We start from the raw sequence: 18,314 nt of genomic DNA, 5'->3' as shown, positions 1-18,314 counted from the left end.
TATGAGGGTGCCCATGTTTACAGATTTAGGGTTGTACCTGGTGGGTTCCTTGATGATTTGTGTGAGATTGAGGGCATCTAGCTTAGATTGTAGGACTGCCGGGGTGTTAAGCATATCCCAGTTTAGGACACCTAACAGAACAATCTCTGAAGCTAGATAGGGGGGCGATCAATTCACAAATGGTGTCCAGGGAACAGCTGGGAGCTGGGGGGTCGGTAGCAGGCGGCAACAGTGAGAGACTTATTTCTGGAGAGATTCATTTTTAAAATTAGAAGTTTGACCTGTTTGGGTATGGACCTGGAGAGTGTGACGTTACTTTGCAGGCTATCTCTGCAGTAGACTGCAACTCCTCCCCCTTTGGCAGTTCTATCTTGACGGAAAATGTTATAGTTGGGTATGGAAATCTCAGAATTTTTGGTGGCCTTCCTAAGCCAGGATTCAGACACGGCAAGGACATCAGGGTTGGCAGAGTGTGCTAAAGCGGTGAGTAAAACACACTTAGGGAGGAGGCTTCTGATGTTTACATGCATGAAACCAAGGCTTTTTCAATCACAGAAGTCAACAAATGAGGGTGCCTGGGGACATGCAGGGCCTGGGTTTACCTCCACATCACCCGCGGAACAGAGGAGGAGTAGGATGAGGGTGCGGCTAAAGGCTATCAAAACTGGTCGCCTAGAGCGTTGGGGACAAAGAATAAAAGGAGCAGATTTCTGGGCGTGGTAGAATATATTCAGGGCATAATGTGCAGACAGAGGTATGGTGGAGTATGGGTACAGCGGAGGTAAGCCCAGGCACTGGGTTATGATAAGAGAGGTTGTATCTCTGGACATGCTGGTTGTAATGGGTGAGGTCACCGCATATGTGGGAGGTGGGACAAAGGAGGTATCAGTGGTATGAAGAGTGGAACTAAGGGCTCCATTGTAAACTAAAACAATGATAACTAATTTGAACAACAGTATACAAGGCATATTGACATTTGAGAGAGACATACAGTGAGGCATAAAGTAATTGCAGGTATTTATTGGGAGAGCTAACTAAAACAACAGCTAACACAACAACAGCAGGTAAAATGGTGATGACTAGGCAGAGGGTCGGATTAACTACACACAGAGCCTGAGTTCGCGGCTGGGGCCGACATATAAAAAATAAATAAACAGAATGGAGTACCGTGATTAATGGACAGTCCAGCAGGCATCAGCTATGTAGCCAAGTGATCATAGTGTCCAGATGGCAGCAGTAGATGGTACAGGGAAGCCGCCACTACGCTAGCACGCGGGCGACACGGCATTTCTAGCCAGGAAATGCGCCTGGCTCACGGCTAACTGGTGCTGGCTTAGTAGCAGTGGCGTCAGCCACTATAGCCAATTGGTAGCAGCGGTGATCCGGTGCCAAGGTCCAGAGTTTACAGCAAGGATCCGGTGGAGTTTTGGGCTCCAGCCGTGTATGAGTGGGGATCGGATGAACAGCTGAGTAGGCCGGGAGGTGGGCCTCAGGGATAGCTTCGGTACTGTGTGCCAAGTGAGCTAGCTGTGAGCTAGCTAGCTGCACGCACAATTGGCCCAGCGTCGTCCGGGTTAGGGAGGGCTTGGCCGGTAGGGATATCCTTGACTCATCACGCACCAGCGACTCCTGTGGTGGGCCGGGCGCAGGGCACGCTAACCAAGGTAGCCAGGTGCATTTTCTGGATTTTTTTTTCTCATTTTGTCTGTCATAGTTGAAGTGTTCTACCTACGATGAAAATTACAGGCCTCTCTCATCTTTTTGAGTGGGAGAACTTGCACAATTGGTGGCTGACTAAATACTTTTTTGCCCCACTGTATATATATTCTTACCACACACCTCATGGTAATAATGGCAGCAACTGCAGGATTGAAGGCTTTGAAACTACGTGATTCACCCCAGACCTTAAGCATGCTCCTATCTATAGTGGACTTTACCCATCTCTAAGGAACAATGGCCAAGGCCTGAGGACATGGAATTGGCTGAGTTTTGTGTCTTCATCCACTCTTTTGAAAATCTTCTGGAAAATGGTTAAAAAACAGTATTGGAGTACATTGATTGTTTCGCCTAATTCCTCAGGTATTGCAATTCTAGTTATTTTCTGTTTTTCAATGGTAAAAGTTGAGTATACCTACAGTAGCAGGTGCACTTTAGGACAACTAAAAGTTATGACTACTTTAGCTCAAGCAAATGCTGTTTTCTGGATAACTTCAAATGTTGCCTACTTTAGGACAAATAAGACATATTTGTCCATATAAGAGAAGTGACCTGCTATCAGTGGGCATTTGGTTAGTAACCAGCTGGTTGATAAGGTACCTGAGGATGTTCTACCACATGAGCCACAGCAGTGGTCCCTTGCCCTGCAGTAAGAGGGCCACCTCAACCTCAGCCCTGGAGGATAAGATCAGGGAGATGAAGGGTTTCTTTAGTCTGAAGAAGACTGGTAAACTGGATCTCCAGTCCCTCTCTCTGATGAGGAAGCACAGGTGTGTACTGCCTGTTGTGGAAAACTACAGCTTTTACCCTGACCAGCCTCAGTGGAAGAATCACACCTTCACCTACAGGTAGGCACATGTTATTATCTGTTTTGTGTTAGCAGTCACAATGTCTTCTTCTTTCTGCTGACAAGTGTCTTCTGTCTGTGCTGTCCGTCTTGTTGTACCATTTTCTTTTCCCTCCTCCTGCTCCACAGGAGGCCCTTTGCCTCAAGCCAGGCCGTCATTGTAAATATGAATTTGTTCTTAATTAACCCGACTAGTAAAATAAAGAAATACATTTGATCTTTTGGCTTTTTCTCCACTGATATTCTAGGTATCTGTCAGAATATAGATATACAGTGCCTTCGGAAAGTGTTCAGACCCCTTGACTTTTTCCACATTTTGTTATTCTACAGCCTTATTCTAAAATCGATTAAATCGTTTTTTTGCTCTCATCAATCTATACACAATACCCATAATGACAAAGCAAAAACTTTTAAAAAACATTTTTGCAAATGTATAAATATATCACATTTGAATAAGTATTCAGACCCTTTACTCAGTGTAAAGTTTCTCCCATTCTCTGCAGATCTTCTCAAGCTCTGTTAGGTTGGATGGCGAGCGTTGCTGCACAGATATTTTCAGGTCTCTCCAGAGAGAGATGTTCGATCGGGTTCAAGTCCGGGCTCTGGCGGGACCACTCAAAAACATTAAGAGACTTGTCCATAACCCACTCCTGTTTTGTCTTGGCTGTGTGCTTAGGGTCGTTGTCTTGTTGGAAGGTGAACCTTTGCCCCAGCCTGAGGTCCTGAGTGCTCTGGAGAAGGTTTTCATCATGGATCTCTCTGTACTTTGCTCAGTTCATCTTTGCCTCGATTCTGACTAGTCTCCCCGTCCTTGCAGATGAAAAATTCTGCAACCATCATGCTTCACCATAGGGATGGTGCCAGGTTTCCTCCAGACGTGACGCTTGTCATTCAGGCCAAAGAGTTCAATCTTGGTTTCATCAGACCAGAAAATCTTGTTTCTCATGGTATGAGAGCCTTTAGGTGCCTTTGGGCAAACTCAGAGCGTGCTGACATGTGCCTTTTACAGAGGAGTGGCTTCTGTCTGGCCACTCTACCATAAAGGCCTGATTGGTGGATTGCTTCAGAGATGGTTGTCATTTTGGAAGGTTCTCCAATCTCCACAGAGGAACTCTAGAGCTCTGTCAGAGTGATCATCAGGTTCTTGGTCACCTCCCTCACCAAGGCCCTTCTCCCCTGATTGCAAAGTTTTGCCAGGCGGCCAGCTCTCGGAAGAGTCTTGGTGGTTCCAAACTACTTCCATTGAAGACCTTAAATGCTGTAGAACTTTTTTGGTACCCTTCCCCAGATGTGTGCCTCGAATTCCTTCGACTTCATGGCTTGGTTTTTGCTCTGACATGCACTGTCAACTGTGGGAACTTATATAGACAGGTGTGTGCCTTTCCAAATCATGTCCAATCAATTGAATTTACCACATCTCAAGGATGGTAAATGGAAACAGGATGCACCTGAGCTCAATGTCGAGTCTCATAGCTAAGGGTCTGAATACTTATGTAAAAAAGCTATTTCTGTTTGTTAATTGTAATAAATGTGCAAAACTTTCTAAAAACCTGTTTTCGTTTTGTCATTATGGGGTTTTGTGTGTAGATTGCTGAGGTTTTATTTTTTTTAAATACATTTTAGAACAAGGCTGTAATGTAACAAAATGTGGAAAAAGTCAAGGTGTCTGAATAATTTCCAAAAGCACTGTCACTTCCCAAAACAGACTTTCATATGTTTTAACTGCAGGGAATTACACTGAGTGTACAAAATATTAGGAACATGACAGACTGACCAGGTGAATCCAGGTGAAAGCTATGGTCCCTTATTGATGTCAATTGTTAAATCCACTTCAACCAGTGTAGATGAATGGGAGGAAACAAGTTAAAGAAGGATTTTTAAACCTTGAGACAATTGAGACATGGATTGTGTATGTGTGCCATTCAGAGGGTGAATGGGCAAGACTAAAGATATAAGTGCCTTTAAACGGGGTATGGTAGTAGGTGCCAGGTGCACCGGTTTGAGTGTTTCAAGAACTGCAACGCTTCAGGATTTTTCACGCTCAACAGTTTCCCGTGTGTATCAAGAATAGTCCACCACCCAATGGACATCCAGCCAACTTGACACAACTGTAGGAAGAGTTGGAGTCAACATGGGTCAACATCCCTGTGGAATTCTTTCGACACCATGTAGAGTCCACGCCCCGATAAATTGAGGCTGTTCTGAGGGTAAAGGGGGTGCAGCTCAATATTAGGAATCTGTTCCTAATGTTTTGTACATTCAGTGTATAAGACGAATTACATAATCCACAAAATTAACAAAGTTATCATAACTTCACAGTTTTGTTTCATCACTGAATTGCAATAATCAATACCTGCCAATAGATTACCAGCTCACTGGATATAACTAGTCATATTTCGTTCAGGTTGCTTCATGCTTTTCTGTGTTGTCTGTGTGCCAATGACAAGCAGGATTGCTTAGTACACCCCTGACCTTACAAGGGAAGAGGTGGATACCTCATTCCGTTTGGCCCTGAAAATCTGGAGTAATACGGGCGGCCCCACTGAAATTCATCAATGTCTACCACGACAAGGCAGACATTGTCCTCTCCTTCACAAGAAAGTGTATTCTGACCCTAAATCAGTCTCTGTTCAGTTCAGTGTAGTTTCTAATAGAGGTGGTAGAGAATGTGTGTGGCTGCATGTGAGATTTTAATTGCGCTATAGTTATATACTTACTGGAGCCAGTTTCCAGGTAGATGACTGTTAGAAAATCTCTCTCCATCTATCCATCGTAGCTCATGTAAACCTCTTTCCCTTTGATGGCCCCACAGGTGTTCAGGCTGACGCCTTCAAGCCAAGGGAGTGCATGGGGGGAGACGTGCACTTTGACAAGGATGAAATCTGGACAATGGGGCATTGCAAGCTAGGTAGGGCCACTGCTCCAAGCATAACATGAGGATCTGAATTGTTTTTATAAAACACAATAAAATAGGATTTCAAATATGATTATAGAGAAATAAAACATTTCTCATTGGATGCTGTTTTAGGTTACAACCTGTTCACTGTTGCAGCCCATGAGTCAGGCCACTCCCTTGGTCTCTCCCATTCCAAAGACCCCTCATCTCTCATGTACCCCAACTACAAGTATTAAAATGGAGCACAGTACACACTGCCATGAGGTGACACGCTGGTAATCCAGCAGTTGAGTTGAAATCACCATAGTTATCACATGGTCCATTTTTGGTGGATTTCTATCTAAACATTGGAGACTGCTTTTATTTCCAAGGCAAGACAGTCAGAAAACAGGATCCACCTAACCTTCCTAAGAAGTGTGATCCCAACTTCTCTGTTGATGCAGTGGCAGTGTTCGGGAAGGAGATAGTTCTCTTTAAAAAACATGTGAAGGAGGTTAGAATTATGCAATATGATTTTTATAGTATAAATTCTTATTTGCCCCAACACAGCGGTTTGTTTCCTTCCAGGTACATGTGGTTGAGGACAACATGGACAACATACTGGAACCGTCTGAGAGAGGGCCCCAACAGCACATACTTTCCCAGCATCAACTCTCCTGTGGGTGCGGCCAATGACATCCCTGCCAAAGGCGTGGCATATGTCTTCACTGGTAATGTGCAGTCTGATCGCCTCAAAGGCCTCACTTAGGCCTCACAGCATGACAAGGCTAGATTTGAAACAGAAAACTGTTTCAAAGAACAACTGGACCTAAATTATAGCCCCATGTCAAAATTGTCACACCTCATGCAAGAAGCTCACAAAGCTTATTGCCATCTGGCAGTTCTTGTGGTATGGTTTTCATAGTGTTCCAGTGGAGGTGCTCTGTGTTTCAGGTCCTACGTACTGGGTGGTTTGACAGCTTAAGATGAAAAGCCACTTTGGCTCCATACATGACTATGGATTCCCAGCCAGAGTAAGGAACATTGAGGCTGCTGTTCATATCAGTGAATATGGAAAAATCCTTATTCTTCATAGGACACGATTACTACAAGTAACACACAGTCTCTAACACAATGTTTTTGGGTAAATGACAAACATAAAGTGAATGGTAATTACAGTATAATACAGTATTCTGTTGCAGAAAGTATCATGTTTCCAAACGTCCACTGTTTTGGTATGTCTTGACTGTTGCAGTGTTTGATGAATAGGCATTCTAGCTCCTGAGAGGCAAAGCCTGCCATCTAGTGTTTAACAATGAGACATGTTAGAAAGCAACTGCACATAAGCAATACATCACTTATAAGTTCAATGTTTATTTTTTATACAATGTATAGATACGATGAACACAGACGTTCATCAGACTGGCCAGGTATTGGGAGGAGAGTTGATGCTGCATTTGAGTTACAAGGTAGCCTATAAAACCTATATAAGTGGTCCTTCTGTGGCTCAGTTGGTAGAGCATGGCGCTTGTAATGCCAGGGTAGTGGGTTCGATTCCCTGGACCACCCATACGTAGAATGTATGCACACATGACTGTAAGTCGCTTTGGATAAAAGCGTCAGCTAAATGGCATATATTATATTATATTATATTATTATAAAACAGTTTGCCATGTCACCTTGCCTTCAATTGCATACATTTTGAAATCCTGACACATTTGTGTTATCTTGATTACTAGGCCCACTTTAACAAAACACTATCATGTTTTCTCATCAACAGGTACTATCTACCTCTTCAGTGGAAAAAAGGCATACAACTATGACTACAGACAGAACCGGGAGCTGAGTCGAATACTAGCAAATGCATTGCTGGGCTGCTAACATATCTGTCAAAGACACTAGACGTGACCCTACACTCCTTCATGAAATGGAATAGTACTTACAGAAGTAATTTAGGAGACACTCTTATCCAGAGAAGCACGCCACCTTGCATGAACCAAGATAACTCACCAGTTGAATGTTGATGACAGTGTTGCAAGAAGTTAAATTACATCATCAAGCAACCATCTTCAAGGCCAGTTCACTTAAATCCCAGTGGTATCTTAGAAGTTTGAATGTTAATAGATGTGCTTCCATTGACTGATCAAAAATATTCAAACTAACCACTGACAATGTGTACCTACAGTATGCCATAAACCTCACCCCAACAATCACCCCAAACTCTACGCACCACCTCCAAAAATGTTATTAGGAGGACGATCCCTCTTCCTTGAGAATAGGGGCATGTCCTAACCTTTACAGCAATGTTCAACAGCACAAAGCCGACCTTGGCATCTCACTCATGTTCTGATTGGAACCATGTACACCACAGGTTATTAGGGATCATATAAAAGAGAGTGTGGACAGGGCAGGGTGATAGAGAAAGAGAGGGTCTCCCCTCTCTGCATTACCACAGGTTTGTAAATTATGGGTCTTTCTACGGGTTCCGCGGTCCTGTTTCTGGCCTGTTTGGGTCTGTGTCAGGCTGCCCCCACCAGCACTCCAGAGGTCCAGACATCACCAGAGGACGACGAGACAGTTGCTGGGGTAATTTAGCATCGCTTGGCTCAGTGTGTTGCTATCCGTATTGTCAGTATTATCTCAGATTGAGGCGAGAAAATACTTGTTAGCCCACTTGTTATGCTTGTACTGTTTTGCATGAGAGTCCTAATAGGCATGATAGGTTATAATGTTGTCTCTTATCCTCCTCCTACACCAGGTCTCAATACACCATGTCTCAATACTACACAGATGTGGGGTTGCCAAAATCATATTAGCATTATCAAGCCTCACAAGAGCCTGGAGGCCATGCAGGCACTCTGGAGGTGATGAAGGAGTCCATGTGTGGAGTGTCTGACATCAGCAGATATAGACACTTCCACAGGAAACAAAAATGGGAGAAGAGCACTGTCACCTACAGGTATAGTAAAAGCTCTTTAAGTGCATTAAGTTTGACAGCTAAAGTCAAGGAAAATAATATGGTATTCATGGATAATTGTTGATCATCTGCTGAAATGTCAAATCCGTTGTTACCCAGCCTGGGTCATTGTGCAATGCCTAGATTGCACTGCAGGAGTAGAATGGGTCCCTTTTACTTATCAGGTAATGTCAATGAGTGAGTGCTGAATGACTTGTATTTAACAGAATCACTCAGTACACACCAGACCCAAGGCAGAGTGATGTAGATGCAACTATAGCCTAGGCCTTCCAAATCTACAGTGATATAATCCCTCAAGACTTCAAACAGATCCACACTGACACTGCCGACATCATGATCCTCTTCAAGGGTTGATGTGAGTATGGACTATCACAATGGCATGGATTCAATACCATCTCTATACACTACTGACAAAATATCTTAAATCTCGCTTGTCCAAACACAGATCATGGGGACTTCTATCCTTTTGATGGCAGAATGGTGTCTTATCCCTTACCAACTCCCCTGGACGGGACACACACTTTGATGACGACGAAACCTGGACAATGAGCTAGCGGGGTGACCATCTGAACACACAACAATATTTAAAACACAGTGTTGCCCAATTCACTTATTCAACAGACTCACATGTAATGTTGTCCTCAGAAGTGAATCTGCAGTTGGTGGCGGCCGATGAGTTTGACCACGCTCTGGGACTTGACCACTCCAGGGACAGGAGAGCTCTGATGTTCCCCACCTATCAGTATGTAAATACAATGGATACACACTGCCTGATGATGACAGACGTGGGGTCCATGCCCTCTATGGTAATCAAACACATTGTCAACATTTCTATAGAATAATTCTGTTCACTACATGTGTTTTTATTACTATCTTTATGGAATCCTATTTACATGTTTGTGTGGTGTGTGTTACCTTAAAGGTACCTGTACACCTCATCTCAAGCCTACACCCAAGCCAGAACCCAAACCAGGACCAGAGCCAGAACCCGAGGAGCCAACAGAGAACCCCAAGCCAGACTCCAGACCCAACCCCAAAGACGAGCAGTGCAACCGGGACCTGGTGTTTGAAGCAGTCTCCTCGATCAGGGGAGAACTGTACTTCTTCAAAAATGGGTGAGTTGGATCCTTGCAAACATTTCCAATGCAAGACAATTGTATCATTATCTTGTAAGAAAAGGCCTGTATGATTGCAACCTGTGTTTCAAGCTGATTCTCTGTCATTATAGGTACTACTGGCTGAAGAGCACGGCTGTCCAAGGAATTAGGCTGACTAAAGTGATCTCGAGATGGGCTCAGATTAACTATGTCGATGCTGCCTATGAATTCCCAGCTAAATATGTGGTACATCTGTTTGAAGGTACAGTAATGACAGGAATGTCAAAAGCACAAAAAATGACAGCTAAATTTGATTTGTGTACTCCCACTCCCAAACTCTCTCTTGTACAAACAGTATTTCCTTTGTCTCATATTTCCACAGGTGACAAATAGTGGGGAATACAGTGCTTTGCAAAAGTATTCACCCCCTGTCACGACTTCCACCGAAGGTGGCTCCTCTCCCTGTTCAGGCGGCGCTCGGCGTCACCAGTCTACTAGCTGCCACCGCTTCCCTTTTTTTTCTGTTAGTTTTGTCTTGATTGTTTTCACCTGTTACTTATTTGTTGTTAATTATGGCCTATTTAAACTTCCAGGGCCCACCTGTTTTTGTGCGGGCTTATTCTCACTATCAGTAGTGAATTGTTTTGCTTACGTTTTTTGCTGTCTGTTATTTTCCCTGGTTTTGGGGACATACCTGTTTATTGGTATTTTTGCCTGTTTGTTGGCTAAACCCAGCTTAATAAACGTATGCATTGGAAGCATTGCTCTCTGCGCCTGACTCCACACCCACCACTCCTAGCTATCCGTGACAGAAACCCGCACCAAAAGCCATGGAGTCAGCAGGAGCAGCTGCGCCCCCTCTCACATCCATGGAAGAGCGTGTCCTCCATCACACATCCATCCTACACCGGATCGGGACGGCGATGGATCAGATGATGGAGAGAATGGACAGATGGCAGAGGAACGGCCTCCCTACTTCATCTCCAGCTCCTCCTCAGCCTGCGCTACCAACTTCTCTGGTGGCGTCCGGACCCAGCGCTCTTCGGCTCGCGCCCCCGAGGAAGTATGAAGGAACGGCTGCCAGGTCCCTGATGGACCACTATAAGTGTAGCCTCCGGGAGGAACTCCGCTGGGAGATAGCTTGTCGGGACGCCACCCTCACCCTAGATTAACTCATCGACATGTCAATCCGACTGGACAACCTGCTAGCTGCTCGTGCGCGTCCAGGGCGGGTCTGTTTGTTCCACCCCCCAGCACTCCCGCTCCAACACCCATGGAGTTAGGGGGTGCTGCATCTAGGAGAACCGGAGGAGGAGTCTCCTCCTGCACCAGTTGTGGTCGGCGAGGGCACACTGCCGATCGGTGCTGGAGGAGCTCGTCTGGGAGTCGAGAGGGCAGGCAGAGCACTGCTCGGACACACCAGGTGTGTCAGCACCAGACTCACCTAGAGCTCCCTGTTGGTCATATGTTTGTACTAATCTCTTTTCCTGAGTTTTCCCCCTCTTCCAGCATAAGGGGCTAGTCGATTCAGGTGCAGCTGGGAGTTTTATGGACCGTGGGTTCGCTCATAGGTTAGGGATTCTGTTGGTGCAGTTAGGCCAACTCTTCCCCGTGCACTCCCTAGATAGTCGACCGTTAGGGTCAGGGCTGGTAAGGGAGGCCATGGTTCCATTGGACATGGTAATGCACGGGGGTCATAAGGAGCGGATTAGTCTCTTCCTCATTGATTCTCCTGCATTTCCAGTGGTGCTGGGGGTTCCCTGGTTGGCTATTCACAATCCTAAGATTTAATGGAAACAGGGGGCTCTAAAGGGGTGGTCAGAGGAGTGTTCAGGTAGGTTTATAGGAGTTTCCATCGGTGCAACGACGGTGGAGAGTCCAGACCAGGTTTCCACTGTGTGCATCCCCTCTGAATATGCCGATTTGGCTATCGCTTTCTGTAAAAAGAGGGCGACCCAATTACCACCTCATCGACGAGGGGATTGTGCGATAAACCTCCAGGTAAACGCAGCACTTCCCAGGAGTCACCATCTCATGTAGACCAGGTTCCCTTAACACTAAGGCCGACGCGCTGTCCCGTCTCTATGATACCGAGGAGCGGTCCACCGATCCTACTCCCATACTACCGGCATCATGTCTGTTGGCACTGGTGGTATGGGAGGTGGACGCGGGCATCACGGTTAGAACCCATGCCACCACAGTGTCCAGCGGGCCGGAAGTACGTGCCGCTTGGTGTTCGTGACAATATTATTGGCATCGTGACAAATGGATCCGGTGGGACCACACGCTACCCTCCTCGGGTCATCCGGGAATTGAGAGGACGGTGCGGGGTCTTAGGGGGAAGTACTGTCCTCTCCCTGTTCGTAGGCATTGGAAGCATTGCTCTCTGCGCCTGACTCCACACCCACCACTCCTAGTTATTCGTGACACCCCCTTGGCATTTTTTCCTATTTTGTTGCATTACAACCTGTAATTTAAATGGATTTATATTTGAGTTTCATGTAATGGACATACACAAAATAGTCCAAAATAGTGAAGTGAAATGAAAAAAAACTAATTTGTTTCAAAAAATCTAAAAAATTAAAAACTGAAAATTGGTGCGTGCATATGTATTCACCCCTGTGCTATGAAGCCCCTAAATAAGATCTGGAGCAATCAATTACCTTCAGAAGTCACATTAATTAAATAAAGTGCACCTGTGTGCAATCTAAGTGTCACATGATCTCAGTATATATAAACGTGTTCTGAATAGCCCTAAAGTCTGCAACACCACTAAGCAAGGGGCACCACCACTGAGCAAGTGGCAATATGAAGACCAAGGAGCTCGCTGTGTTTCTTGCTTGTCTATCACTACGAAACAAAGGAAAGCTGTTATAGAGTGTATGTCTACTTTGATATTCATCCATAAATATGAATATGTGTATGGGCTCATCTCTAAAAGAGACCTTGGTCTCAGCATGACTCCCTGTCAAAATAAAGTTGAAATGTAATAAATAAGTGATTGCTGTATTTGATATATATCAAATTACGTGCATATAACTGTTGGGTATGTGTGTAATAGATCAAGGGTTGTTCGTCTACTTCTTCATTAATGTCAAACTCCTGTCAGCATAGCCTAGGGATTCAAATAAAAGTCAGATGTTGTGTGAATCGACATGTTTACTGTACCTTCTGGCATAGACAGGACTTCTGGCACTTGTTTGTTTCTCATTTGATCATATCTGTTGTCGGAGAGCAAGATTCGAGATGTTCATTGATAAAACATGTATCATAAAATAAATGCAATTGATACAAATATTGTTTAGTATTATTGTGAACGTAGCTTATACTCAGTTCCAACTACAGATACAGCATACTTGAGCACGTTATCTGTTGACAACATGCTGCATAAAGAACTACATTTCCCAAATCTAAAAAAAAGCAATTTAATGACAGGAAAGACATGGTGCTCGTTTTAATACCTCCGAAGCGTAGTTTCCGTCAGTTTTCTGAAATAGTTCAGGCGATAAAAACAAGTCGGCTGCACAACGCGTTGTTGGATTTTTGCAAAACTTCCATCGTAGTAATTGTTGAGATTAGAAACAAACATTAACAAACATACTCTCCGGGAAACGTGTTTGTTTGCTAGCGTCAAGCTTTTGCTACAACGTGTAAGTTATGTAAACAATGCAATGGAGACAAGCGAAGAAGTGCTTCAGGGTTCTCCGATGATTCACGGAAAAGAGCAAGCACGAATTGACAGGAGTGGGGTAAGTTTTTGCAAAATATAACGTATACTCGTACAAACGTTCATTCGCGCTAACTGCTGAGTTATCTACTTAATACAAACCTCTCGCCTGCGATCATTGATAGCGAACTAGCTGGTAGTAGCTGCTCATGCGCCGTCGAGCTCATTTCCAAAACATCCTCATGCCTCTTCTTATTTTCCCAGGCAGTAGCTATGTTCTACAAAATCATCTAGATGAAGAGTTCTTGGATGTGTGTTTACGTTTTGTTCCAGCCCTCAACGAGCAGAAACCCGACCACAGGAACTCCTCTCTCACCTATGGACCCACTGAACACACTGTCCAACTTTGAGTCAGAGATGGAGCCAGACGGACAGGGAAACTACTCTCTCTTCCCTGCCTTGGACAACATGGCCAGCCTGGCAGGAGCTGCAGAGGCTCTAGAGAGGTAAGCAGTGCCAAATGAACAGCATGCACACACACGTCCTTATTCTGTTGTATGTGGGAGGACAAATAGGCTGCCACTGCACAGGAAAGATAATGTTGGGTCTTTCTGCTAGTATGATATGAGGATAAGTCTCTTACGTGAATATTTATTTGCTTTGTCTAAAATTGTCTACCTAAATATTAATGTCTATTCATTCTTTTTCCACAGTGAACCACCTAACGATGTTGCAGACAAGCCCAATCTCACATGGCTTGATGCTGCGCAGGTACAGTATTTTTTTTAAAACACAGCCCTGTCTGTAGGCTACTGTATGTACCATGTTGACATTTAAAATCGGATTGCTGTCTGTCCGTGAAATACATCAGCAATACAACAGTCTGCTCTTTTCCAGATTGTACTGGAGGCAGCTGGACGCCCAATGCACATCAAGGAGATCAAACAGCAAATCATTGACAGGGGATTGGTTCAGTCCAAGTACAGTACAACATTATCAATTCTATAGATATACAATGCATTTTAAAGACAGACAAAATGCATCAACTGCATCCATAAAAAAAAAAAACGTATTTTAAACTTTCAAAAATATTCCTGATAGATCAACAGAATGATATTCCCAGTAATCATTCCTCAACTGCCCATAACCACATTTATATTCTATTTCTGGACAGTGCGAAGTCGAGCCTTGAGGCTGTCATGTACCGTGAGGTAAGACTAATGAGACACTTCAATGGCTGTGATGGGTCCAAAGCTCATAGCATCTCCATTTTATCTGCTGTATTCCAATCGACTCCACACCAAGGCCACTATAAATTAAGCAGTTCACTTTTTTTTCGTTATTTCTGCTGTACATTATCGAAGTGGATGTTTCAGTATTAGAAAAAAAAAACATTTTTTTTTGCTTTCTGCATATCATTTCACTCTATTGCTTTTCCCTTCCTTTTGTTATTGAAAGAAAGGCCATTAGTTGAACGTAGGACTGGTTTGCACATCAAAGGCCTGTGCCTTGAACCAGAGAGAATGAGATTGCGCTCTCTGCTATAGTGTGCCAGGATTAGAACATTCATCATGATGCTCTTAAGTAGCAGTTAACACAGGCTAGATCTTAGTCATTCAAGGTTACAACAGTGAGACCGACCCTTAAGACATTTGTCAGTTCCCCAACACCTAGCCTTGGCCTTAGTATCCCACTATGTTGCAGACACAGAAAGGCAGCAGGAGATTCAAGAGGATTGAGAACAGAAATGGAGTCTTTGCACTGTTGGTAAGTTATCATTATGCAAAGGATGTCAGAAGAAATCCCTTTAGTTCAATTCTATCACTGCTGATCTGACAAATATAGAAATTTAGGAGAGTGCAGTGGAAGATCAATGTGTTTGGATAATTAAGATTATAATTTTTGTCCTTATATAGTCATTGTAGCCATGTTACTTTGCTTTGTCACAGTTTTCATTTTGCGTTGTATCAGTTACTGTTCCAGATATACCTCATCCACATAACATTGTCATTGTATGCACAATCATATGATGTGGATCGTGGCCTACATTGCCACTAGTATTTGAATGTGGTGTTATGATGCAATGCCCACTGAGTTTGGTCTCTCTCCGTCCACAGACAGATGATGAGGGGCAGCAGGCTCTACAGTCCTTCACCACCCAGTCTTTCATGGGGTCTCCCCCCCAGTCAACCTTCTCCAGCTCTGGCTCTGCAGCCTCTCTGCCTCCCTTCCCCTCCCCCACGGGTCTCTCTGAGACCAGGCCCAAGACCAAGAAAGGCCCACGCAAGAACCAGAACGAAAAGTACAGACTAAAGTACCTCAGACTACGCAAAGCAGCACTGGCCATGATTTTTGTGAGTACTCTACATACTAAAGACAATCACTTGAATCAGTATGAAGTTATTTCTGTAACACAATGTGTTCAGATGCTACATATGTCCCCCATAAAACGTAGATGTATGGAAGAGAAATGTTGGAGATGTGTAGTAGACTGGTATTATTGGCTGAGGGCTGAAGTCACTAACTGAATATCCCACAGGAGAATGCGGCTCTCTGTGATGAAGTTGCCCACTTAGAGGAGAAGTTTGTGCGAGCAAAAGAGGAACGCAGGTGAGTTTAATTGTGTTATATTGATGCATTTAAAAACTTTGGGACACTGATTGACAGGTACTTTGAAAACAGTTTTTGTTGTCTAATCGGGCATCTCTTGTGCTTTGTTTTCCAGGTTCTTACTGAAATCGCTGTTGCAGTACCAGTCTGTGTCAGAGGGGGAGCTGCTCACCGCTGCTACTACCAGCTCTCACCCCCCTGTGACCTTCAGTTCCATCCCAACGGGGGCGTCAGTCCTGCCTGTGGGTCATAACCTGACCTCTGGGGCAGAGGAGGGCCTTCCTAAGAAGCCTAAGAAGGAACGAGGCAGGGAGAATGGGAAAGAGGACGGTGGGTAGAGCCATGTTTATACCAGCCTACCTGTAGATAAGACAGATTCTTATGTCTTGTAATGATGGGTAGCACAGTATTTTCTTTGACTCCATAAATACATTTTCCTCAGGTCCAAAAAGAATGTCAAAAAAGCGGAAGCTTGCTGACGCGGGGTCTCGTAAGCTGGTTCAGCCCATCGCCCTGGACTCCTCAGGACGTCCTGTCTTCCCCATAGTACTGGGGGGTCTGACTGTGTACAGTCTAGGGGAGGTCTGTGTCTCAACTCATACATAATGCTTCACATTTGCTCTTTATCAACACTGTCCAACTTATCTTACATTGTTCTCCTTTCCTTGTCTCCTCACTTGCATAACCATTTGTTGAAAGTACTGAACAGATTTCCACCATATTGCCCTCCCTTATGTTGGTCAGGATCAGTGTCAATGAAAGGAGACCAGGAGAGGCTATTTAAGACTGTTGGGACACAGCCCATGACTTCTCAGATCAGTGGCTAGAGAATAATGAATGATGTCCTTCTCTGTTCCAGATTATCACAGACAGGATGCTGTTCCATGACCAGTGTGCCATCTACCCAGTGGGTTACTGTAGCACACGCTTCTTCGCCAGCATGAAGAGCCCTGATCAGCAGTGCCTGTACACCTGCCAGATTAAGGACGGGGGTGGTGGCCCACAGGTACACTCGCACTAATGGAGCTATAAAACATTATGAAGTCAAGTGTTAAGTAAGTCAAATAGGTGCTGTGAGACAGCTTGTGTTTTTGTGAGGAGTGTTTTCCTTATCAAACCATCTCCCCTCTCCCAGTTTGAGATAGTGCCTGAGGAAGACCCTCAGAATGCCATAGCTGCCTCCTCTGCCCTCACCTGCCATTCCAACCTGCTGAAGGCCATTGGTGCTCTAAGGTACCTGCTTGCTGTACAGACTGGCTTATAGAATCAGTGGATGCATTTCATTGTATAACTTTTCTCTCATTATCTTACAACTATACCCCTACAGATCGAAACCGGTGGCACCCATTGTGCCTTCAGGAGCAGACTTCTTTGGCTTTTCCCACCCCACCATCCAGAACCTGATCCAGAGCTGCCCAGGAGCACGCAAGTGCAGCAAGTGCGTCTCTAGTACTCAAGTATAATGTCATCTACCTCACAGGAAATTAATTGAACATTGCACATTATCTTTGTGGAGATTGCAATTGGTGCATTTCCTTTTTCAGATGAACTGACCTTTAATATGCTCTCTCATATCTGCTAGTGTACATGTAGCTGAACGACTTATGTGCTGCTTATTGGTGTGATATGTCCTTGTAGTTATCAGTGGATCCGTTTCGAGGTGTGTCGTCCAGGCGACGGCCAGGTTCCACACAGCCTGTCTGAAGACGATGCCTCTGTCAGCTTTGAGGCATACCAGAGACACCAGGGCTTTGATGACAGCATCAGGGGGGACAATCTAGTAGGTGAGGCCGAGCAGTTTGCCATACTTTCTCTACCTACCTGTACACCCCCTAGGCTCAGCATTTAACATATAATGGCCTTTGTTTATTATTCTTGTTGTATGAAGTTGTCTGCTATCAGAAATAGAAAGCAATGATATTATGGGTCAACTATCCTCAGTCAAGATCTGATTTCAACCACTCAGTCCCATCTTCTTTCCCCAGGCATGACTCCACAATCACCTGGTTCCTCTCACCAGCATCTTCTGAGCTCACCCACCCTGCAACCATCTACATCTTACTTCAGCCACTGATCTGTTCCTCCTCAACATCCAGACCAGTGAAGTAGTGGAAAAGAAAATACTGGTAAACGGTGATCACCCTTTGCGGTTAATAAAGTAATGCTCCATATATTTTCAATGCATTTATTTGTGATCGGTGGGTAAATGCTTGTGCAAAATAAATTAAATGGCATTTACCCTCCAATACACCACTGCTCTAGAAAGCCTGGTGACGCCTGTGTGGAAGTTCTCAATAGGACCAGTTGCGTCTCTACTGACATTGACAGTTCTGGAAGGAACCAAGAAGAGGAGACTACCGGAATCATGTTCTCTTCAATTTAAACAATCAATGTATGTTGTTGTTGTTGTTGTTGTTGTTATCATGTGAAAGAAAGTTGATCTGACCATCAAGTTGGCCCCTGTATGTACCACTGTAGTTAGTACTATAAAATGGGTGGTTCAAGCCCTGAATGCTGAATGGAAT

The 18,314-nt window shown here is 44.4% G+C and overlaps 1 protein-coding gene and 1 pseudogene across 5 annotated transcripts; both read left to right on the top strand.

Moving 5' to 3' along the window:
• The first annotated feature begins 7,904 nt into the window (after window positions 1–7,904).
• On the top strand, window positions 7,905–11,612 carry LOC118396877 (collagenase 3-like; annotated as a pseudogene).
• Window positions 11,613–12,969: 1,357 nt separating this feature from the next.
• tbrg1 (transforming growth factor beta regulator 1) lies at window positions 12,970–18,313 on the top strand. 5 transcript variants are annotated; one of them, XR_004828435.2, is made up of 16 exons: window positions 12,970–13,261; window positions 13,513–13,685; window positions 13,893–13,950; window positions 14,077–14,159; window positions 14,354–14,390; window positions 14,884–14,946; window positions 15,297–15,533; window positions 15,719–15,789; window positions 15,905–16,119; window positions 16,232–16,371; window positions 16,649–16,795; window positions 16,925–17,022; window positions 17,117–17,227; window positions 17,428–17,569; window positions 17,775–17,915; window positions 18,052–18,313. XR_004828435.2 is itself a non-coding variant. In XM_035792407.2 (15 exons), the coding sequence occupies exons 1-15, from the start codon at window positions 13,184–13,186 to the stop codon at window positions 17,861–17,863; spliced, it is 1,746 nt and encodes a 581-aa protein (XP_035648300.1). In that variant the 5' UTR covers window positions 12,970–13,183; the 3' UTR covers window positions 17,864–18,313. The 5 variants fall into 5 exon arrangements, 3 of the variants coding, with proteins under 3 accessions (XP_035648300.1, XP_035648301.1, XP_035648302.1); XR_004828434.2 differs by having other exon boundaries at window positions 17,428–17,573; XM_035792407.2 differs by having other exon boundaries at window positions 17,428–17,573; window positions 17,775–18,313.
• The last annotated feature ends 1 nt before the right edge of the window (window position 18,314 follows it).

Source organism: Oncorhynchus keta, chromosome 18 (genome assembly GCF_023373465.1).
Source record: "Oncorhynchus keta strain PuntledgeMale-10-30-2019 chromosome 18, Oket_V2, whole genome shotgun sequence".
Classification (NCBI taxonomy): Eukaryota; Metazoa; Chordata; class Actinopteri; order Salmoniformes; family Salmonidae; genus Oncorhynchus; species Oncorhynchus keta.
This window is presented reverse-complemented; position numbering and strand designations above follow the sequence as displayed.